Raw genomic sequence first — 24,189 nt, forward strand, 5'->3', positions numbered from 1 at the left:
GGATAGAGAGACTAAGAAGACAGCGTCCCATCGTGCGGCCATCTTTAGGTCAGGCGCCGGCCCCTACACAACCCACGTCTCAAACACGGCGGCCATCTTGGAGTCAGGCACAACCACTCCACACCATAAGACTGAACCAAAAGTGCGGGAACACGAACCCTCACCACAACTAGAAGCAAGGAGTACCCCAAGCAGTGCAACTTCTCATAAATAACACATGTCTGACATCGATCCTCCCAGCTCCTCTACAGGCGGGGGTCCACCAACACAAACCAACGCAACCATGATGCATCAAGCAGCGTCCGTGGGAGCACCCTTCATGCGACAACCACAGCCGCTGGTGCTGACGCCTGGCAACACCATGGGACCCGCGTGGAAGACCTGGAGCGAGGACTTTGAAGATTACATGGAGGGCTCTCTGGTACAAGACTCCAAACGTAAGCTGGTGGCACTGCGGAATCTAGCAGGCCAAGAGATAGCACAAATAATTAAAGAAATGCCCGATGCAGCAACCGCCACGTATGACGAAGTGAAAGCTGCCCTGGATAGACGCTTCCTACACAAGCGCAACGTTGATTATGAACGCTATGTATTTAACCTAGCCACCCAAGAAAAGGGAGAATGCATGGGCGACTTCATCACGCGTATCAAAAGAATGACGCGGCACTGCAACTTCGAAAACTTCAAGACGGAAGACGCACTGCGACTTCGCATCATCGACGGATGCCGATCTGAATCACTACGCAGGCGACTCCTAAAAAAATCATACACCCTAGAACAAATTGAAGAACTGACGAGAATCAATGATCAAGCTGAAGATCATGCCAAGCGAATAGAAACTCACAAGCCTGATCACAAAGACCACGCCCTCCGAGTACAAGCACGCAAGACCACTCGACCCGTGACGAGCACACATAGGGCGAGCAAACACCATCACAACTCCCGGAGAACGTCACCCAGACGAGTCTCACGACACACCAAGTCCACCAGATCCACACCTGCGTGCTACCGATGTGGCCAAGAATACCCTCACTCGGGACAATGCCCAGCAATCGGCCAGCGATGTCATCAATGCGGGAAAGATAACCACTTTGAGGTAGCCTGCCAAGCTAGACAATCAACACGCCAGTCTCCCGCCCCGCGATCCAGCACCCGACATCACGCACGTGCCGTAACGAGAAGAGAGAGACACTCCTCCAGCTCCTCGAGATCAAGCGACCAATCAACAAGCTCCTACCAACCGCGAAGCCTATCCACAAGCACACGCTACTCTCGACATCATACAACAAGCTCACGTCGAGAGCGCAGATCCTCATCCAGCGACTCATCGTCACACACAACTGTGTCGCAAGACAGCGATGAATACATTTGCATGGTGGCTGACCCAGACCGCTTGAAACGATACCCCAAGCTAGACATCATGATTGGGGATCACCCAGCAAAGTTCGTCCTGGACTCAGGAGCGTCGCTAAATTACATCTGCGCACTGGAATACTACAACATGAAAACTCGACCCAAACTGGAGCCAGCGGCGGTTCGTATATTCACATGGATGTCTCGGAAACCCTTACCATGTCTAGGTCGGTTTCCCACCACACTAACTTTCAAAGACAGGAAAATTCAAGCATATGTCCATGTGGTAGAGGGGCCTGATGTTGCCGACTGCCTGCTCAGCTTGCCAAAAGCTGAAAGACTAAAACTAGTGGAACTGCTATACATGACTGAAGACGCCCCCGACCTCGTGGCAAAATTCCCAAAACTCTTCAGGGGCCTGGGAAAATTAAACCACTTCAAGGTGAAGCTACACATCGACGAAAGTGTGACACCTGTTGCCCAGCATCACAGAAAGGTGCCCTTTCACCTACAACAGGCTGTTGATGACGAGCTCCAAGACCTTCTACAAACGGACATTATTGAACGCACATCGGGACCCACCCCCTGGGTATCCCCAGTCGTAGTAGTTCCGAAGAAAGGCCAGGACAACAAGGTCAGGTTATGTGTGGACATGCGTGCACCCAACACCGCCATCGAGCGAGAACGCCACCCGGGACCACACATAAGTGACATGATCACAAGACTCAATGGTGCCACAATATTTTCCAAACTTGACCTTAACAAAGGATATCACCAATTAGAGCTTCATGAACAATCAAGGTACATTACAACCTTTACCACACACCAGGGCCTGTTCCCTTATAAACGCTTAAATTTCGGCATTTCATCAGCCGCCGAAATCTTCCAAGAAACCATCCGGAGGATCATTCAAGGAATTCCAAACTCCTTCAATTACAGTGACGATCTACTAGTATTTGGTAAGGATCGGATTGAACACGACACTGCACTGGACAGGGTGTGCCACGCCCTACTGCAAGCAAACCTGACGCTAAATGCCACCAAGTGCGAGTTCCACAAAAACACCCTAAAATTCTACGGACACACCTTCTCAAGTGAAGGACTGAAACCAGACCCTGACAAGGTAGCCGCGCTCGCCGACACCCCGAGACGTGAGTGACCTCCGCTCTTTCCTCGGAATGGCGAGCTACTGCGCACGCTACATCCGTGACTACGCCACCATCAGCTACCCACTTCGAGAACTAACGCGTCAAGGTCAGCCTTTCGAGTGGTCACAAGCATGTGAACGAGCCTTCATGGAGATCAAACAGGCCGTTGGCTCAGCCATCAACCTTGCCTATTTTGACACAAACAAGAGAACAGAGATCACTGTTGACGCCAGTCCGGTGGGCTTAGGCGCCATCCTAGCCCAATATCGTGAACACTCTGACCAACGCCACATCATCGCATACGCCAGCCGCAGCCTCACGGACACGGAGAAAGCCTACTCCCAGCCGGAAAAAGAAAGCTTGGCCGTAGTATGGGCGTGTGAGCACTTCCACCTATTTGTGTATGGTAAACACTTCACCATCATTACTGACCACCAAGCATTGATCACCATATTTGGCAACCCCAACGCCAAGATGCCGCCGCGTATTGAGCGGTGGGGGCTGCGCCTCCAAGACTACATTTACACGATTGTCCACAAGCCTGGCAAGGCTGAGAATCCAGCTGATTATATGTCTCGGCATCCCTTACCCAGTGCCACGACTGCCCAATCACTAGCGGATGACTACATTCACTTCGTCATCGATGCAGCGTGTCCTCCCACGGTTCCCCTAGAGGCCATTCAGGAAGCATCTGCCTCGGACCCACTCATTCAAGCAGTCATGACCCACATACGTGCGAACTCCTGGCGACACGTCAAAACTACACCTCAAGACTCAGAAGTACACCTCAGTGACCTCACGGCCTTTCAACGCATTCATGATGAACTCTCCATCAGTGACAATGGACTTCTCCTGAGAGGGGGGAGAATTGTGATCCCACATAAACTACGCCAGGGAATTATCAACCTGGCTCACGAAGGCCACAGAGGCATAAACGCCACGAAGAAGACCTTGAGAGAACGAGTCTGGTTCCCGTCTCTCGACTTGATGGTAGAGTCAACCCTAAAAGACTGCATGACTTGCCAACTGGTTAGTCGCGAAGAACCCCCAGCTCCACTTCAAATGTCCGAACTCCCGGACGGAGTGTGGCAACAAATCGCGGTTGACTTCTTTGGACCACTGCAGTCAGGACAATACATCATGGTCGTCATGGATGAGTACTCAAGATTTCCTTTCGCACACATGATACCATCCACCAGGGCAACAGCAGTCATCCCCATACTAGATGACATCTTCGCAGCATGGGGCGTCCCTTCAAGAGTCAAATCCGACAATGGACCCCCGTTCAACGGCCATGAGTTCACAGATTTCGCGAAACACTTCAATTTTAAACACCAGAAAATCACTCCCCTATGGCCACAAGCCAATGGCATGGTGGAGCGATTCATGGGGACGCTAAAAAGGGCGATCCAGCAAGCAGAACTAACGCGCAGAGACATTCAACAAACCCTGAATGAAGTGCTGAGGGCCTACCGGACCACTCCGCACAACACCACAAATCAATGCCCAGCCACAATAATGCTGGGAAGAGCGCCCAGAACGCGATTACCCACAATAGGCACGACGTCCCAACCACGGACCATCACCATTGATCACAACACGCTAGTTGAAATCGACAAGGAAAAGAAACAGAAAATGAAAACATACGCAGACCGACGCCGCCACGCCAAAGACGTCGACATCCAGGAAGGAGACTGGGTCATAGTACAAGGTGACCGGCGAACAAAAGCAGATAGCCGATACCTGGACATTCCATTGCAGGTTCACAAAAGGAAAGGCACAATGATTACAGCAAAAGCTGATCACAAACAAATAACAAGAAATATATCGCACTTCAAGAGATACACTCCTTCAAACAGTCGAGAGACATCCTCGGGTCAAACATCGAGTGACCCCGCCAGTCAAAGTGATAGCAATGACCTCCATCGTCATAGCTCTCCTAGAATCATCAGCGGCCCCAATCGACGCAGCCAAACGCCAGACCGAGAGGTTCGTCCCAGGCGTCAAGTGAGAAGGCCCAGACGACTCGTTGAAGAAATATAAGAAGCAGCAGTACTTTGTACAAAAGGGGGAGATGTTGTGTCCTCATGCCTGACTCTGCCTAGGGACAGAACAGGCAGGCAGGAAGCGGAAGCGGCAGAAGCAGGAACAGGAACTCCTAGTAGATTGTAAGCCAGTTATATCCTGGCAGGGAATAAAGATGGATGCATAACCAGTAGCTCCGACTCCATTGATTCATTTGGGCGGGCCAAGACGCGACAGGAGCCACACCACACACATGCAAAAGCCCATGAAATGCAGCATCGTCAGCACATATCCGTTGGCAGTAAAACACAGAACATATCACCAAGTAGTCATACTAACCAACAGTGCACAGAAGTACATTGGTCAAAGAATATCAGTAGAAGCCAGACACAAACATAAGGCTTGCTCTCAAAATAGAGGGAGAATATGGGGCTAAGAAACCCAAGGTGCTGCAACAAGGAATAAATATAGTATTAGTTCTCTCTCGCAGACGGTATACATAGTATGATATGTTCATATATGATTTTACTCCTAAGACAACATTTGCCCGTAACGTGATGCACCATGACCGCAGACGCGCTGAAAAGGTGCGAGCGGGTAGCAAATGCAATGTTTGACGATACCCCAAGTGGGGAAAGTATTATTAAAGTGCAAGATAGTAGCACATCGGATCGGAACCCTAATGCCAAGAAACTGTTAAAAAAACTTGAAAAACTAATGAAAGCGGAGCAGGCCAAATGGTGGGAGCATCGGTCCCTCACCCGGTATGCAGAGGTGGGAAGGATTCAGCGAGGGTTGCGGATTATGATAGCTCCCAGCTATGAAAATCCTGACCCCGTATGCTGGCAGAATGGGAAGTCACTAATTTAGAATCATCTCGCAGTCGTCCAAATCCTTGTAAAGTATGCCGAGAGTGATCAGTCAGCCCTCCAAGTTAAGATTGATGAAGCTAATGAGGAGATCAGCAAACTTGAAGATTCAGGCATCTTAAAGAAGTACAGAGAAAAAATGGTAATACGCTTGCAGCGTGAAGAAGAGGTAATAAAAAAGCGTAAGGCGTTCAAGTTTCAGCGAGACAAGCTGGACTGTGTGTTTACTTTTGCCAAAAAAATGTGATCAAGTTAATGTGACACCCCTCTCTTCAGCTGCAGTTACTGCCAGCACTAGCGGACTTGCACCTGTATCATCCTCACCCTCTGATCTCAGCTCTGTTCCTGACAGCGAGTCCGATAATGAGCAAATGCGAACACAGTGGTTGGGGTTTACAAAATTCTCCCTGGCACAGGATGTCGACTGCCTGCTCCAGGACAGACGGCAAACCCTGTGCCCACGTGCACAACGTGCCCACAGCAAAAAGACCGGAATCGAAAGCAGGGAGAGAGACGACGATGCAGCAAAAGGCGCAAGACAAAACATCAAAAAGCATACAAAGAAATGGAATCGCAAATAACTCTACAGAATATCGGAAGCAATGCACTAACAGTTATCAATTTATCTGGACAAATGCAACTCACCAACGAATAATTAAAGATTTTGTCTCTTGGTTTGTCAAATAGCCCAAGAAGTGACTTCAATTATTCACAAACATGGATAGTATTGTTCAGATTTATACGCAATCTAAAACTACGAAAATATCACCTGCTGCAGGGTACATCAAAACAAAAAGAGATACCAACTGTTGATACACCCAGTGCATCTGTGTTAACAGCGGGTGATGTGGGATTGCTCCATGATTTTATCAATCTCCAGCAGGACACTGATGGTATAATTCTTGGAACCAGTGATGAACAGCCAAAATGCATGATGACATTAAAAACTCCTTTTAAACCAAAGTCCAAATTTTGTTCTATAATGCTGAGAGACAATATTGACGTGTTTAATGATAAAGTCACCCAAGAACTTAAAACTCAATGTAAGAAACAAACAAAAGTAAATAGGCACTACACGAAGCAGGACTATATATATTTTCAAATGATGAAGAAATTACAGGCCAACGATGACCTAATTATCCATCAATCGGATAAAGGAGGGAACAGGTTGCTGTGGCCACGCAATCTGTACATGGAAGAGGCTTTGAAACAACTAAATGACCGGGAATGTTACAGACGCAGCACCATGTTGATTGTTAGGTCTTCGTGGAACAGTTTTTACATCAGTCTTGTCGCATGGGAAAGTGCAGGCCTTTTAACTGTTGATGAGTTTAAATTCCTAAAAAAACAACCATCCTGTTATGCCGGTGGTGTATTTTATACCTAAAATACAAAAAGATGTGAAAAAACCCACCTGCCAGGCCTATAATATCTGCCTGTAACAGTATAATGGAAAATGCATCGAAGTATGTTGATTTCTACTTGCAGGATCATGTGAAAAGCCAGCCTTCCTATGTGCAAGACACCAGCGACTTACTGAGAAAATTGACCAGTACCAAATGGCAATCTGATTATCTTTTAATTTCGCTCAATTTATTGTCGCTTTATATGAGCATCAATCACAGAGATGGACTGAATGCGATTAAACACTATCTGGACACTCGACCTATGTATGTTCAAGAACATAAAATGTTATTAGCAATGGTTACAACTTGCTTGAAACATAACTGTTTTCTTTTTCAGAATCAGGTATTCCAACAAGTGAGAGGCATGGCTATGGCGGCATGTTTTTCCCTTAGCTATTTTTTTTTTTTTTAAAGTAATTTTTATTGTAGACATACATTACACAGGCCAATAGTTGCACATTTTCAGCATCATTCACGGTGCTACAGTCAGGTTCATCAATGTTTCGTGTACACAGCCTGCAGGCCCACATCCCGGGGGCCGGGCGGCGGCAGAAATTTCGCACCCCCATGCCTGGTTGCTCTTCCTCAGGAGTGTGGACTCGGATTTGTGTGTGTGCCTACTTTTCCGTCCTCACCTAATGAAACCCCGAACTCCCCCCCCAACATTCCCCCCAGGTTCGAGTAACCTTGCCCCCCCCCTCCCCCTGTTCCCTCCTCCCACCCCACCATCCGCGCGGGAGCCTCCCGTTGTGTGTCCCTAACCTCGGGTTTCAGGCTTCCTCCTCCACCTGTACTCTTATCTCCAGATTATTGTACTGTGCTGATCCCTGCCACGTCTGGGTCCCCCTCATCATCCGCTGTACCACTATCCCTGAGGCCCTGTACCATTACCTCCCAGGCCGTTGCTTGTTCCAGCGCTCTCTCATTAGCTGTTCTACGCGCCATCTGATACCTGTGCGTGCTATCGCAGGCCGCCCATTTCAGAAATTCGTTGTGCCACCTCCTATACGTCGGGCTCGCCCTTGCCTTCCAGTTCCTGGTGATCTCACGCTTGGCTACCATTAAACCCATATCGATGAACTTGCTCGAGAGCTTGTTTTTGGGGGTGTGTGGAAACCAATGCAGGATGCACGCCGCCGCATCAAAGTCAACAGTCCGGTCTGTCACCTCGTTCATGGATTCACCCACGGCTCGCCAATAGTCTGTTAGGGCCGGGCATGACCAGAGCATATGCACCAGCTCGGCCCCATCTGTCGCACAGCGGGGGCACCTCGCATCAGTCGCGCCAAAGTACCTCAGGATTCTCCCAGGGGTCATGTACGCCCTGTGTAGAATGTAGTAATGGATAACTTGAAAACGGGCGTTCCTTGTGCTATTTCGCGCCCTCCGCACCAACTGTGCCCAGGTCGTGTCCGGGATGGGCTTACCTAGGTCAGTTTCCCATTTGAGTTTCAGCGCATCGAGGGGCGGCAGGTGCTCGTGGAGCATTCAATTGTATAAGCAAGATACCGCTTTCACCGTTCCCGCCGCCATCATGGTGTATTGGCACGCCATGGCCGTCTCCGGCTCCGCCAGTCCCATTCCCCAGTGTTTCTGCATGGCTCTCGTCACGGCTGCATGAAGGAGATAGCCCCCGCGTGGGAGATCGAAGCGTTCCTGGAGGGCCGAGTACGGGAGGAGCTCCCCGTTTTCGAAAAGGTCCCCTATCACCTGTATTCCTACCTCCTCCCATTGCAGCAGTCGGGACCAATCGCCTCCATGGGGCAACGCTGTCAGCATGCCCAGTGGCATCTCCGGTGCGTAGGGGTGCTGAATCCCTGCCCGCTTCTGTGCTCTGTTCCAGCAACGCCGAAATGTATTCTGTTCAAGGGACAGATCCCGAGCGGCGAGTTTCTGTCCTAGCGCGATATAGGCTAGTATGTGTCGTGGCGTGCCCCGCAGTCGTTTATCTTCCGGGCCCCGGTAGACCCGAGCCACCTCTTGCGTGAAAATCTGCAATTGGGCAGCGAGATAATAGAGCTCGTAGTCCGGGAACGCCAAGCCGCCCTCATCTTTCGGGCGGGTGAGTGTCGCCAGCGCCACTCTACACCTGCCCGTCCCCCACAGGAAGGAAGTCAGTTGGGAGCGAAGTCGGTGGAAAAAGGAGCTGGGGATCCAGATCAGAAGCGTTCGGAAGTAATATAGCAGCCGCGGGAGGGCCACCATTTTCAGCAGTGCTATCCTACCAGCTATGGATAGCGGAAGCGTGGCCCAGAATGCCATGTTACCCTTCAGCCCCCTGACGCATCTCTCCACGTTACCCTCAAATAAAGCCGTCGCTGTGTGGTAGACGTATACTCCAAGATAGTGGAGGCAAGTCGGCTCCCAGTGAAGCAGCGGTCTGTGTTCTGGGCGGGCCGCGTCCTCCTTCAGTGGAAAGAGGCTCGTCTTCGCCCAATTAACTCTGAGGCCCGAGAGGTCGCCAAAACGTCCCAGCAGCTCCTCCGCCCCCTCGAGCTCAGTCGCGTCATTGTCCAGGAACAGCAGGAGATCATCGGCGTACAGCGAGATAAACTGTCGCCCGTCGCCAGTTTGCACACCTGTGAAGTATCGCCCCCTGCGGGCTTCCACAGCCAGCGGTTCGATCGCTAAAGCGAACAGTAATGGGGACAGGGAGCAACCCTGCCGGGTGCCCCTCTCCACTGGGTACTGATGGGACACCAAGGATCCAACTCGCACCCTCGCCACGGCCGCCGTGTACAGCACTTGTGTCCACCGGATGTAGCCTGCGCCCAGCCCGAAACGTGCCATGACTGCGTACAAATAATCCCACTCTAGACTATCGAACGCTTTTTCTATATCGACCGAGAGGGCAAGTGGGGTTCCACTCCCCTCCCGCAGTTCTTCCATGAGTCGGATAAGCCTTCTGATGTTCAATGTTGTGTTCCGGGTAGGGATAAAGCCGTTCTGGTCCTCGTGGACTAGAGTGGTCATGTGCGGTAGGAGTCTCGATGCTAGTATAGAGCTCAAGATTTTATAGTCGGCTGTGAGCATCGAGAGCGGCCTATAGGAGGATGGACTACTTCCTTCTCTGCCAGGTTTCAATAGCGGGATGACTATCGCTTCCCGCATCGATGGGGGGAGGCGACCCGCGGTCCTTGCTTCTTTGTACACAGCCAGAAGCCGCGGCGCCAAGGCGTCGACATATTTGGTTCTTCCCCCCCTCCCTATGCACACTCCCGCGGATGATGGTCCCTCCCCGTCCCCAAACAAACCCTCCCAACTGGTCAACCCCTGAGAAAGTTAAGATCAGCGTCTGCAGAATCCCCCCATCACCAAACCCCAACTGTGGTGTTCCCCCTGCCCCCAGAACAGGCCCCAATATCAAGATACCAGACCCCATCCAAACTCCCTTAACCAGAACCCCCAGGTATTTAGTTCACAGCCGAAGCTGCAATCGCCTTAAGGGCGTGCGGAGCGAGGCCTCGCCCAAGAGGGGGCTGCATGTCCCAGGCCCGCCGCTATCCCCCCACTACGGAGAACAGCGCATAGCTAGCCACCCAGCGCCCATGCCTGGAGCCAATTCTCCCGCTACGCGGGTGGACCCCCCTCAAGTCCCATTCCCCTTACCCAACAGGTCCAGGTCAGTTGTTCAGGATTCCTTCTGCTGTTTGCGGTGTCACCACCGGATCCTTGGCATCATGGACCCCCGAGAGGTCCGACTCCGAGCCCGAGGCCGATATGATCGTCTCTGTGTCCGTGCCTCGTGTGGATTGAGAGCCACCCCCTGTCCCAATGGTGATCACTGCCTGCAGCGCGGCTTTGCGCTCGGCTTCCGTTTGCGAAGCGGTCGGTTTCCCGGCTCCGCGACGTCGCCTGCGCAGTCTCTGCGATTGGCGCGGCCCCGCCGGCGCTCTCTCCCGTTCCCTTTCCTTCTCCTCCCGAACCTTGGCGCCATCCGTACCCGCTTTGTAGGATTCCCACCAGTCCCAAGCGTCAGCGGCCAGGTTGAAGAACATTGTTTTGCCGTCCACCACAATCCGGAGTCTGGCTGGGAACAGCAATGAGTATTGGATCCCCTCTGTGCGCAGCTCTTTCTTGATCGACAGGAAGGAGGCCCGCTGCTTCTGCGTTTCGAACGTGAAGTCCGGGAACAGCGTTACTCTACTGTTCGCGATTTGGAACGGTCCATCGTCTCGGGCCCTCTGTAGTAGCAGGTCCCTGTCCCTGTAGTGTAGCAGTTTAGCCACGATAGGTCTCGGTGGCAGGCCCGGTTTGGGTGGTCCGGACGGGACCCGATGAGCTCTCTCCAGGGTAAAGAAAGGCGACAAGCCCTCAGGTGCCACCACAGTTCGTAGCCAGTTGTCGCAGTAGGCCAGTAGGTCCGTCCCCCCTTCGCTCTCCGGCACACCTACGATTCGCACGTTGCTGCGACGGCTTCTGTTTTCCGCATCCTCTGCTCGACGCTCTAATATCTGAATCCGGGTAAGAGCCTCCGTGAGTTTTCCCTCAAGAGTTTTGTGGGCCGGAGCCAGGACTTTCAGGGCCCCCTCAGTCTCCGACACTCTGTCTTTTAACTTGTCGTGGTCGGCTCGGAGCAGGCCGAGCCCCGACGCCACCTGCGCAATGTCGTTATGCAGCGCTTCTCTCGTTGCTGTAATGGCCTCCAGGATACGATCCTGTAGCCCCTTCAGGTCCGGGGGCTCTCCCACGTCTCCCTCCGCCGCTCCCGAAGCCGCCGCCTCCCCTTGCTTGCCTTTTGGCTTCCCCATAATGGCCTGCGCGTGGTCTCGGGGCAGCACCCACTCGGTTCGCTGTTCCGTCAGCGTGGCGCGAACACTCGCAAGGCAAGGCCCCTCTCCCTGGTCAGGTGTCCAGCGTCGGCAATTAGTGTCGCCGGGTAGGGGGCAGACACCAGGGGGGTGTGTGCGTGGTGCTCCGGGCCGTGAGTGGTGGGGCTTCGGTGTCGCAGCGCCGCCAAGGATAAGTGTACTCCCAGCAGACGTCCGCCACTATCCGGGGCCAAGGCTCACTAGCTCCCGTGGCCCCCCGGCAGGCAGTCCTAGTCACCCCCTGGCGTGCTGGCTTCCCTCGCGGTCAATACAGGGTGCTCCTGGACGTTGGGCCCTCTCCCCCTTCCGAACTTCTCTCAACCCCCCCTGCGTGTCGCTCTGCTCTTTGGCTCACCGCATAGTCCAGGGGGGGGGGGGGGGGGAGTGTGCAGGATTCCTCCGGTGCTCCGGGCCCCAGCCGCGTCCGCCAGGCCTCAGGGTATCCGCAGCGCGCAGCGCTCTCCCCGCAGCTGTCCCGGGCCGCTCGCTCGCGGCCCCTCCGCTGCTCCTCGGACCCTCCGGGAGAGAACTTCACAGGACCCCCGGGGGGGGGAAGGGGCGCCTCCTCACCGGTTTCGGTCCTCGGCGGGTCCCCGCCTTGTCCCCAGGCGTCGGCCCACAGTTTAGGCAGTCCGTCCCGAGTCCGTCGCTGCGGCCGCCATTTTGGGCATTCTTCCGGCTCGGCCCTGGCGGCTCTGCAGTGCGGCGGAGGTCGGTCTCCTCAGCGGCCCCCTGATCGCTCCGCTAATGCTCCAGCAATGTCCACGCTCGGCCCGACGACTTCCAGGCACAGCGCCGGGCACCCCGCAGCAGCAGGCAGGATTAATGTGGGGAACAGGCGCGGAGCTCCGGGCTCACGCCGCCATCACCCTCAGCGTGCAAGCCACGCCCCCGTTTTTCCCTTAGCTATGCCTGTCTACACATGGGGTTCTGGGAAGAACAGGTCCTTAGAGTGTTTTTTGCTGATACTGTGTCAAAGCATGTTATACGCTGGTATCGCTATATCGAAGATTTGCTCATAATCTGGAGAGGCACTGAAGAGAGTGCCCTCCATTTTATAGAGCAGATCAACGATAATAGCTTGAACTTGCAATTTAGTGGCCAAATCAGTAGGGATTCCGTTTTCTTTTTGGATGTGGAAATAATGAATGTTGGCAACAATCTTGAAACTAGATTGTTTAGGAAACCAATAGCGGGCAATACATTATTACATGCCACAAGTCATCATCCCCCGCATTTGATCCGTAGTATCCCTTATGGTGAGATGCTGCGAATTCGTAGAATTTGCAGCAGTGATTCTGAATGTTAGAAAGCCCAACAAGATAGCTGTAGAAGATTCCTGGCTAGGGGCTACTGTATAGGCGAAATTAATCAAGCCATAGAGGAAACCAGAAGGATGGACAGATCACAGGCCTTAATTTGCAAAGCCCAAAAAATGTCAGAGCAGCCCATCACCATCTGAACAACCATCTAGACTTATTCTGACTTTCAGTAATCAGCATACGGCTATCCGCAGGATAGTAAACAAGAATTGGATCTTGGTAAAGAACAATTCTTTATTGGGTGCAAATCTTACAAAGTCACCCAATATAACATTCAGGAAGGCAAGGTCCATGAGTAATTCGTTGGTCAGGAGCAGCCCTGAGTTAAGATGAAGCAGTTCTTGGCTGGATACTAGTAACGGTTTCCGTAGATGTGCAACTTGCAAGGCCTATAAATACGGGATTAACAAGACAGAGTATGAAACACCGTTTAAGAATGAGCCCACTTGTATTAAGAAAAAACTGACATGCAAAATAGAGTTTGCAGTTTATGTGCTGGAGTGTCCTTGTGGCCTGCGTTACGTGGGAAGTACGAAGTTGCAGGTCCACAAGAGGATACTCCAGCACATAAGGGCAATTAAGAATGGTTATCAAGCTTATCCCGTTGCCAGGCACTTTGGAGAGCTTCTTGAAAAGGATGTCAGTGTCCTCAGGTATTTTGTGGTGGACACAATCCCCCCTTTGAGATGGGGGGGTGATCGAGAAGCACTCCTCAGACAACTTGAGACAAGGTATATACTAGGCTAGATTGTAAAATGCCTCAAGGTCTCAACTCTAATGAGAATTTTTTGTACTCATCTTTCATTTCCAAGTTGTGATTGAAAAAATGTATATAATGCTGTTTCCGCTGCCTCAGTAAATGTTTTAAACATCATTTATTTATTATTTGCATTGTTGCACATGTGCATCTTTTGGTGGCACTTTATGATATATTGCACTAACACTTTTATTGAGCTTAGACTTTCAAGGTTCACTTGGTCACTATTAATTTAACATCTAGCGCAAGTTGGACCAGCAGGCACCCAGTGCCTATGAACGTAACCAGTGTGTACCCATGAAGAAGCAAAAACCATATTGCTATAAGCCTACAGCATTAACTATAGGAAAATTCCCCAGAGGGAAAAAAGATAACAATCCTAAGAGGACCTCGCTGGATCCTCGGTAAGGACCTATACCATCCAGGAAGAACAGGACCTTGAACATTGTACACACAACACCCAGGAAGAACACACACTTCCCATGGCAAGGTAGAATGGCTATAGAATTTACAATAACAAACGAATAGCCCACATAAGGTATGTAACATACCTATAAAAAGCAAGGGAACACCTCTTGAGACTAGGTCTTAGACAGAGGAGTTGAAAATAAGGGCAGAAACAGCTGTCTGGGAAATAGCTTGAACGCAGAAACTGATAACAGAGAAAAGCAGTGACAATAATGCAACCAATGCAAACAAGACAATAAGTCTGCAACAATGGACTTTAAACAATGTCATTCACGGGAAACCTGATATAAGATGCTGGACCACTGAGTCTGCATGACTGTCAGAAAGATGGGCCACATCAAAGGGCAAATCTCGGAGACGGACCTGAACATTTTCAGGAAAACTGCCATCACGCAGCCAACCATGGCGACGCAGAGCACTGACCTGAACATAACCCAACCCACTGAGTAGGTGGTGCCCATGGCTGATCGATTTGAAGGTTTTGCCAGCTCACGACCATCTTAGACTATCCGAGTCAGGTTAGCCAGAGGAAAGGGAAGGAGGCATTCAACTGAGTCCCAGAGGGCCAAAGTAGCTTGTGCAAACACGCAGGACATGTTCAATGACCGAAGGCCTGAGCTTGCGGATGCAAACTTTTGTTTAACAAATGTGTCCAACCAGCGAGACTCCTTAATGGGTGGAAGTATCAGAGGAGAGGACGAAGGCAGCGAAGCTGAGGCTGCCTAGACAACAAGCCCTTGAGCCCCAGGGTGTAGGGACAGACAGGGTAATCTTTAGGCAGGTGAAGACGATGTGCGATAGCACGTTCCACAGGGTCCCCCCAGGAGGTTCTCGTCCAGGTCCCCAGAAGAATGGTGTACAACAAAGCACTAAAATGCAGCAAGTGCTTGACATCTGCGTTGCCCTGATGGAGAAAATCCAACAAGGGATCAGAAGGTGGAGCGACAGAAGGAGGCTGGAACTATAATATGTCAGCAGCTTTATGAACAACTCATGCAAACGCTGCACTAGCCTCCGTGGCGATTGTATGTGGCGACAGCAGATCATAATTAGGGGACGATTGCAGGCTAACATGTCCACCAAAGGTTCTGCACCCTGAGGAGGTCCAAGGGCCTTCAATTGATCCATATCAACTTGTTCTGAAGAACGCATAAAAACACTGGGGGATGTGAATCCCCAGGGGCCTCATCCACCAAAGGAGGAGGAAAGGACGTCTCCAGCTTCAAATGATGTTGAGACGGCGTCGCATCGACGAACGCTGAAGGAGACTCCATTGACCAGTGCTGGGTCGGCCTCGACCAGACATCCACCGCAATGAGAGACTGTGGTGTGGGACGGGGTCGACTCGGAGATAAGTCTCCTGCTGCGTCTGCATCAGATATTATCACTGGGAGCCCCACAAGACTGTGCCCTGACACCGCAGGTGGACTGCTGCCCAACACTTGAATGAAAAGCCCTACCAGCCGACTCCCAACATCACAGCGACTCCAGAACCAGAGTCAAGGTACTCGACTGGCGTAGAGGATGAACCCGCAGGCGATCTCCCAGTCTGAGTCCCTACCACCTCTGTGGAACCTGAAGGCATGCGAGGGAGAGGGGTCGACCAAAAGATGGCCTGTAAAGCCCGGTAATAGGCTGCCATCTGGTCCTAGTCACCCCAACCCCAGGAAATGGGGGGTAAGCAGGGTTTGACTGCTCTGGGGCCGTGTTCGGTAAAGACTGGGCGCAGCGGGCAACGACGTCACGACTATGTGAGGCCGACGGCCTCCGTGACTTCTTTTTTTGCTTACCTGAGGAAGACGAGCGACGGCCTTGTGAACGTCTCTGTGACCTGCCCCGAACAGGAGCCCCAGCTCGAGGAGGAACTCCGAACAGGACATCCGGGTGGACAACAATTTAATCCTACGTTCTTTTGGCTTCAGATTCAGATAGGCGACGCACTCCATGGAGTCGTGGTGCTCACCCAAGCACCACATACAAATCGCGTGCAGATTCGTCTCCGACATTTGCTGCGTACAGGTCTCACACAACTTAAAGCCTGAAGGCATCGGCACACTGTTCCCAGATGCAAAAAGGCATCTGTAAGACCTAAGAAACAGAAAGAGGCCAGAGGAATCGCTTCTCCCGGATACGCGCTGCAGGCGCGGAAAAAAAGAAAACTGACATCAGAGCTCCGGGCAGGACTTAGATGGCTCCACTGATGTCATATGCGTAGACGACGTCAGGGCGAAGCCATGCGATGCCATTCCCTGGCGCGCAGAGGTGCATCTGAAAAATCTCCAGATCCAGTCTGGTGCCTGGGGGATATTCTAAGTTTAGGAATCTGCAGCTAGATGTCTCTATCAGATACACTTCACTGCACAGGCAAATGGCCCAGCGCATCCTGCATGGCATGAGATTTCTTTGCTGAGATTTCTTTCTTTATGAAGTAGCACACGTTTGCTGTCCCCAAGGGCCCTATAGCTAACAGTGTGTATAATAATTTTTTAGCAGGCTTGAAAAAGATAACCAATGATATTTGTAATTAAAAAAAAAACATTGGGAAACACTAAAAACAGTAAAACCTTACGGAATTCACAACAAATAGAAACTGAAAACAGGGAAGCCTACACTACCTTAACTGCAGTTCTCTATCATTCATAGTTACACATGTGGCCCTCCATCCTCCCAAGATAAGTATTTTCAGTTTTATCCTTTTCACATGTGCTATTGAAATTTTGAGGCATGGTGGCTTTTGACCCTCTGCTAATCATTGGCCACTGAATTTGAATCAAGCTTTTTAAGCCTTCTTTGTTAGAATGTTTCTCACCTGAGTAATTCTCTTATTATCAGAAATCTGATCTACTACATTCTTTATATCTTCTTCACTAATCACAAACCCCTTTGCTATATCATAACCACAACTTAATTGTTTGTTAATTTGCTTGCTCAGTATTTCTATTAGATGTGGCATCAACACCTGAAAGACATAAATTCAACAATAAATCATTCATAGATATTTTCAAACATGTTAAACATAATACAATTCAATATCCAGTTTATTTGAAACTTTTAAAAAGTTGTGCAGACTTTCAAAAAGTCATTGTATCCTAGACATTCCAAATAGAAAGAATACATCAGTCATATAACTACTCTTCGCTACTTGGAAAGAATTTTCCAAAAATCTGGAAATAAAAAATGTAGTTCATTGTAATCACCATTTCTTACACCTTATGTACAAGATTCTGAAACAGAAGTGTTCCCAAAAAGGTCATGTTTTCCAATTACTCAAATAAATAGAACACATTCCCAAAAATGTAGGATTTACTGTCTTTTTAACCAGATAACACATTTACAAATAAAGAAAGCGCTCACTAGGTAAAAATGATTCAGGAAATGGTGTCTTAATGTAAAAACACTGAAACTTAGTGCAAACTGACCCTGTTTCTTTAAAAAAAGACTGCCCTGTCTTGCCATGCTGATAGATTTGAAACATAACATTGTCATCTTACTTGTATTTTACCCAATATTATGTTAGCATTTATATAGCTAATTCATTATATTTGCATATTGTGTGTAGACACAACCAGAAGATGCAGATGTTGCCTTAATTAGGTTGACATCTGTGCCACCATTTTAGTTCTCGTAGATGCCATTTTGTATTATATTCAAAACTGATACTTGCTCATTTAGGAGAAAAATGTCCTTGGTAAGTTTTGTTTCTCCAGTGTTGAAACTTGCTTATTAACGCATGCCTTTTCTATTACCTAGAGGCCTTTTCCCACCTGTCTAGAAGGGAGAACAGGCCAGACGACCTTGGATAGTAGATAGCTTGAACCAGGCTGCGGAATAGAAACTTATGTTCTATGCCCTCATTGTATTACGACAGCTACCAGTACTTTTCCAAAATAAGCAGGTCTTTGTGGGCTCCGCAACCTATATAATGTAACTTTATGCTTGTTAGAGTCACTCCCTCATCAACCATCATGGGAGGCTGGTCAGATTGGACTCCACTGCAATGTACTTTGTGAATAAACTAGTTAGCGTGTATTATTTACTGCGTCAGCGATTCTTCATTACCGGAAGGCAAGATGAGGTTGAGAGGGACCTGGGTTTCCCTAGTTGGGTCACTTACTTCAGTTGGCATCCGAACAGGGACTCCACCAGGTGACCCATCCCACCCGTAACTGGGTCGAGGGGGTCGGGTTGCATCTGGTAAGATGGGTGGATTGGGATCCCCATATGATAGAACTTGGTTCTTGCAGTTGCCCCGCCTGTCTGATCGGGCAGCTCCTCGTCTAGTGGTCATCTCGGCTAGGGTCCTGAAAAGGCGAAACCCTTGAATCTGACCATTTGGTTCGAAGAGTCGGCAGTGGAGAATAATCTTGTCTGACCTGTGTGCACTGGTTGAGTTCTTCTTTATTTTTTGGGTGAGTGCGACGCCGACTTGATTAACTTGGTGGATCTGTGGATCCTTGTGGTACAGAGTGTTTTTGAACGTTCTTCCAGGCGGCTTGTTGAATTTGGCTTAATATTGAAAAGGCCTGGGGCTAGAGCCTATCTTGTCTTGGTGCAGTCTGGGGGCTGACTTGGAGATCTCTTTTGTTTATGTGTTTTTATTGTGTGTGTGTTGATTTAGGTGCAGAGTGAGTGTGTCAGATGCCTTGTTGGAGTAAAGTGTCATGCTTGGGGTGCCGCTGTTGTACTCCTGAGCATCGGCTGGAGGAAAGGTAGCCTGCACCTCTGGAAGGTAATCCGAGTTTTGAGATGTATGTTAAGCATGGTATTGGCCCTATTATGTTTCATACATTGTGGAACAAGTATACAAGGAACAATACTGAGCTTCAGTGGCCACTGAATGGTACCTTTGATGAACAAACATTGAATTATTTACAAGAAAAATGATTTAGTAGAAGAATTAGGCAGTCGATGTTTGATACTTTGCAGGTATGGCAGAAGGAAGCCAACCAGAGGTGTTTACTTGCTGAGAAGGAGTCCTGGAAGAAGGCAATGCAAACAGTGGTCCAGAAAGCTGTGGCTCATGATAAGGAGCAAACTGAAAAAGGTATTGAGTGTGCAGATAGGAAGTTTTTATTGCAATGTAATAAGGCTATTAATAAGTAATAAGTCTATTGTTGTTCAAGAGGATGAGGATCCCTTTATGGAGGATTTGTTGGACACTCATCCCCCCACCTCCCTATGCCCCTCAGAGAATATATCCTGCTGTTCCATCGTCACAGTCCTCTGTTGCCCCGCCGCCTCCGTCTGGTTTTTCTGCAGGTGCAAAAGCTTTGGCCCCAGCCCTATCTGTCTCCCCTACAGTTTCACAACCTGCGAGTGTGGTCACTGCAGGCACCTCCGCAGTGACTGCTATTTCCCCTCATGATTCTCCTCCTTCTCTTACACCCACCACACAGACATTGCTGACACTGTCACCTGCATCTGTACCTCTTGTGTCTTCTCCTGGCATTTTTCATCTGTGGTGATGGGTAGTGTTGGAACACCAGTACGGGGTCAGATGGAGGGGATTGGGCGGCGGCACGGGAGCGAACGGGGTGGGCGGGCCTTGATTCGGTCTGATGTGGGTGATGAGGAGAAGATGATGATTGCAAATCAGGCAGCACAATTGGTTTGGAATCCGATTTATAGTGTGGAAGATATATGGAGTGTGATGAAAGATTTTGACCCATTTGTACAACAGAATGCCCTTCAGCATATGTTGGCGACCTTGATTGGCTTATGGGAACAGTGGATTGGAGGCACAGCACCTCAAGTCATTTATGACATTCGAGATCGTGTATATATTCAGCTGGTATGGCCCCTGTAGAGTTTTTGGGTAATGTTGGGACGTTACTCAGTTATCGAGAAAGATTGCATTATCGTACTCCAACTACAGTGTCCCAATTTCCAATGAGAGAGGTGCATCCTGTTTTTTACCCTGAGATGTATTTTATTTATTTATTTAACAGAGATTTATATAGTGCAAACTTGACCCTGTATCAGGTATCAGATCGCTTTACATAGCACCCGTTACGTTACATGAGGACACATTAATTTTGTTAGGCACAGGGAGATTAAGTGATTTTCCCAGAATCACAGGAGATTCAGCGTCATTGCTGAGACTCGAACCCGGTTCCTCAGATTCAAGGTCGATCGGCCTAGCCGCTAGGCCAACTCCTCTCCCAGAGCAGCGTAACCAGAATGGAGATGTGGTTCACCAGCGGGTAGAGGCTCATTTTCAGGAACAGTGGGTCTATACCCGATGGAAGAGAAGTGAAGTGCATGCTCTGTACCTTTTCGATGCGTTTAAGAGTTAGTTACTGGACCCTAGGAAAAATCCTACTGCATACAATAAAGAATGACAACAATACACACTATTTTGAAAAGGGGGTCCAATGGCTAGTTTAAAGACTCAAAACTAGATACACGCCCCTACCTATAACATTAATACACAAACAGTATCTAGGAGTCAGAGAAAAAGAAAAGAAAGCTCAATTCAAAGAAAACCAATGACATAGCAAGTGTTAGTTTCTAGTGGGTGGAAACACCACGAGATCCATTATGTGTAATTTAATTAGGTTAAATACACGTGGTCATGCAGAACTGGGAATAAAAAACCTTGAGGGTAGGTGAAATTTTCCCATCAGTTACCGATCTGTTCCGCCATTTTTTACATCATATGGGTCTCCTTGCCCAGGAGTGAGGACTTTCACAGTCGAAGGGATATTGCCTTATTCTCCCTATTCTTAAAAAGGGTAAACAGTCTAAATATCGAGTTTTTAATTTCAACCTACAAGAACATCAAGTTGGAAATATCGTAGGGACAGAATATCGAAATCAAGAATATCGACAACCAGAATATCGACCTGAAGGTAAGAAATATCGTTTTTGTTAAAATCGAAGTTACTAATATCAATAGCAAAAATATTGATGTTACTAATATCGATATTAACATTAGTGTTATGTATTTTGTTTTGTATTTTATATGTTTGTTTTCATAATTTTTGTTAATTATTGTACTGGTTTTATAATATATGTATTACATTTTTAGAACTTAGTAATAATTTTTTTAAGTAAATTATGAGTTTTAGTACCGTAGTGGGTTTACAGGGTAATAGGGTGGGAAGTATTTTAATTATGGTAAATTAATTAATTTCTTTTTAGGAATTAGTAAATATTTCTAAATACAGTTTGGGTTTTAGTTTTGTAGCGGGTTGTGGGTTTATATGGGAGGTGGGAATTAATTTGATTGTAAGTATTTAATTTTTATTTATTGACATTGATAATTAATTTTATGTTAAATGTTTTATTAATTGATCAATTGGTAATTATATTAAGTATATTAATTTATTATTGAAGTGTGTTTTGAGGTTAAAGGGTAATAGGGTGGGAATAAATTTAATTGTAATTAAGTAATTATTTATTTTAGTGTTGAGTATTGATAATTAATTTATTGTTAATCAATTAATAATTGGTAATAACTTTTTAATAAGTACTGTTTTTTGGGGGAATTATTTTATTCATTAATTTGTAATTGGTAATTACATTTGATTATTTAAAATTTATTGGTATTTATCAATATTTGATTGTTAATTAATAAATAATTGTTAGATGTTTTTTAATAATATTGTTTTTTGGTATTGATTTTTTGTTATTATTGTTATTTGGTAATACATTATTAATACTTATTTTCCAATTATATTTATCATCAATGTAATTGTTAATTTATTATTAATTGGTAATTATTTTTACATAAATATCTATTGGTATTGCTAAATATTTTATTGCAATTTAATACTTCAATTATTAATTTATACAATTTTTTTTTTTAATTGTTAGTAAATTATTTTAACCCCTATGCTATCTAACACTTTCCCTACTGTTGTACTCTCTGGAGTTGGAATGATAATTTTAACCTCTACACTATCCAACACTTTCCCTACTGTTGCGCTCTCTGGAGATGGAATACTAATTTTAACCCCTACGCTATCCAACACTTTCCCTACTGTTGCGCCCCCTGGAGTTGGCATAGTAATTTTAACCCCTACGCTATCCAACACTTTCTACTGTTGCACCCTCTGGAGTTGTAATATTAATTTTTATCCCTATGCTATCCAATATTTACTGTTTTAGTTAATGTAGTGTATAATTTATTAAAATGTCTTTTTTTATAATTTATTATATATAGTTTTGATATTTGTATTTATAATATTGTTGTATGTGTATGTATGTATTTATAATTTTTAAAATGTTTTTAACAATGTATAATTTATTAGAATAATTAAATATTGTTAAGTAAGTATATATATTATATTTTATATGTATATGTTTAATTTTTGTACGTGCTATCAGACATAATAACAAACATTATCCAGTGGCACGCCACTTTTTTTGAATGCCATTTTCAAAATGAGAAGCTATTGAAAATGATGGTAATTGATGCTTTAAACATTGATGTCAGAGGTGGAAACCGCGAGTTAACATTGAGGAAGCTGGAATCTAAGTCTATTATTGATTTTGAAACCCCCATGCCCAAGGGATTACATTCTAGTGAGGAATTGGTAATCCACTTAAATACTTAAATTAATTTTATCTTGTAAATTCCTTTCAGATGGCTTTTAATGGTAATATTTTTCATTTTTTGTCATTTTTTTACAGAGGTGCAGGCACTTTATCACCTTCGATCACATGGGTATATTGAGGAGCCATCTGACTTTGTTATACAGGTTATCGTAGGCATAATACTCGGATTCCTCTGTGATTAAACTCACTTGGGTAGTATTGTTGAATTTCAATGTCTGATGCCATTGTAGAGGGATTAGTGACCCGTAAGGGCATGCATTTTGCCTTAGAAATGTAATTAGATATTGAGGGGCAGAATGTATGCAAGATGCATAGGTATTTGATTTGGTTTCAAACATGTTTTTTTGAAAATGCGTACCATATTGTAACTTTGGTATTTACCAGAAATGTTGGTTTTAAAAATGTTAACCAACAGCTTATGGGTGGTAGATTGTTTATAATTGCCCACTGGGGCGAGACTGTAGTGATGCATTTCACAATGGTTAATAGTAGGAATATATAAAAACAGACATTTATTTTATTTTATAAAAGTTTTCCTATAAATTTTATATTCCCATGGTATTATACATTGAACATTCATTGACCCGCACGGAGAAATTTGTGTATTGATGAAATCACTGCACATCTTTGAATTGTAACATCACTGATGCGGCTAATTAAATGCTGCCTGATAAAGTATTGTATATGATCATGTTAAGATGACCGACACTTTTACTACCCAAGTCAGATGGTGGTGGTGAAGTCTTTTTTCACTTTTTAAACATGTATTTAAATATGGAGTAATGCTTTGTAAATCTTATTGCCGTGAGCAAGGTGTAAAGCCGAAATGCGTCAGATTGCCATTGTCATTAAATTGACTACTTTAAAGCATACACGAGTGTCTGAGTAATCTCTTCGTATGGAAGTGAGGAGTGTTGGATATTATATGTTATATGTATATGTTTATTTTATTTTTTACATTATATGTATTACTTATAATTTTTAACATATTTTTAGCTATGTTTATTCTAAATATATGTAATATTTATTTAATTTTACATTGTTTTTAAACATTTAAAAAAACAATATTTTTAACAACAATATTTTTAAAGGCCATTATCTTTTTTTAAATTTGTTTGTACTTTTCATAAAGTAGATAGGACTTCGATATTCTTGACATCGATATTTCTCCTCCAATATTTTTTATGTCGATATTTTTGACGTCGATATTATGTCAGACATTCCTTAAAAAGGCACATGTGGATTCCCCTGATGCACATCCTGATGTCTATCATTTTGTGATTGATCTGCGGGAAATAAACAGCATAGTTGTTTCTCAGTTTCTTGTAGTCCCTGAAAATTACCATCCTTTTAACAATGATTCCTTCTACAGCTAAATTCTTTTCTATTATTGATTTGAAAAATGCTTTTTTTAGCATTCCTGTCCATCCTGACAGCCGGTATTTATTTGGCTTTGCTTCAGCCGGCA

General features: G+C 46.7%; 1 protein-coding gene across 1 annotated transcript in view; it reads right to left on the reverse strand.

Annotated features, from left to right (window-relative positions):
* LOC144823935 (sperm-specific sodium:proton exchanger-like) overlaps positions 1-24,189 on the reverse strand; it is a 5,382,759-nt gene that overhangs the window by 1,657,015 nt on the left and 3,701,555 nt on the right. Inside the window, exon 14 of the mRNA XM_078682869.1 lies at positions 16,969-17,118. Within this exon, the coding sequence (XP_078538995.1) occupies positions 16,969-17,118 (150 nt within the window). The remainder of the gene's footprint in view (positions 1-16,968; positions 17,119-24,189) is intronic.

This window comes from Lissotriton helveticus, chromosome 3_1 (genome assembly GCF_964261635.1).
Source record: "Lissotriton helveticus chromosome 3_1, aLisHel1.1, whole genome shotgun sequence".
NCBI lineage: Eukaryota > Metazoa > Chordata > Amphibia > Caudata > Salamandridae > Lissotriton > Lissotriton helveticus.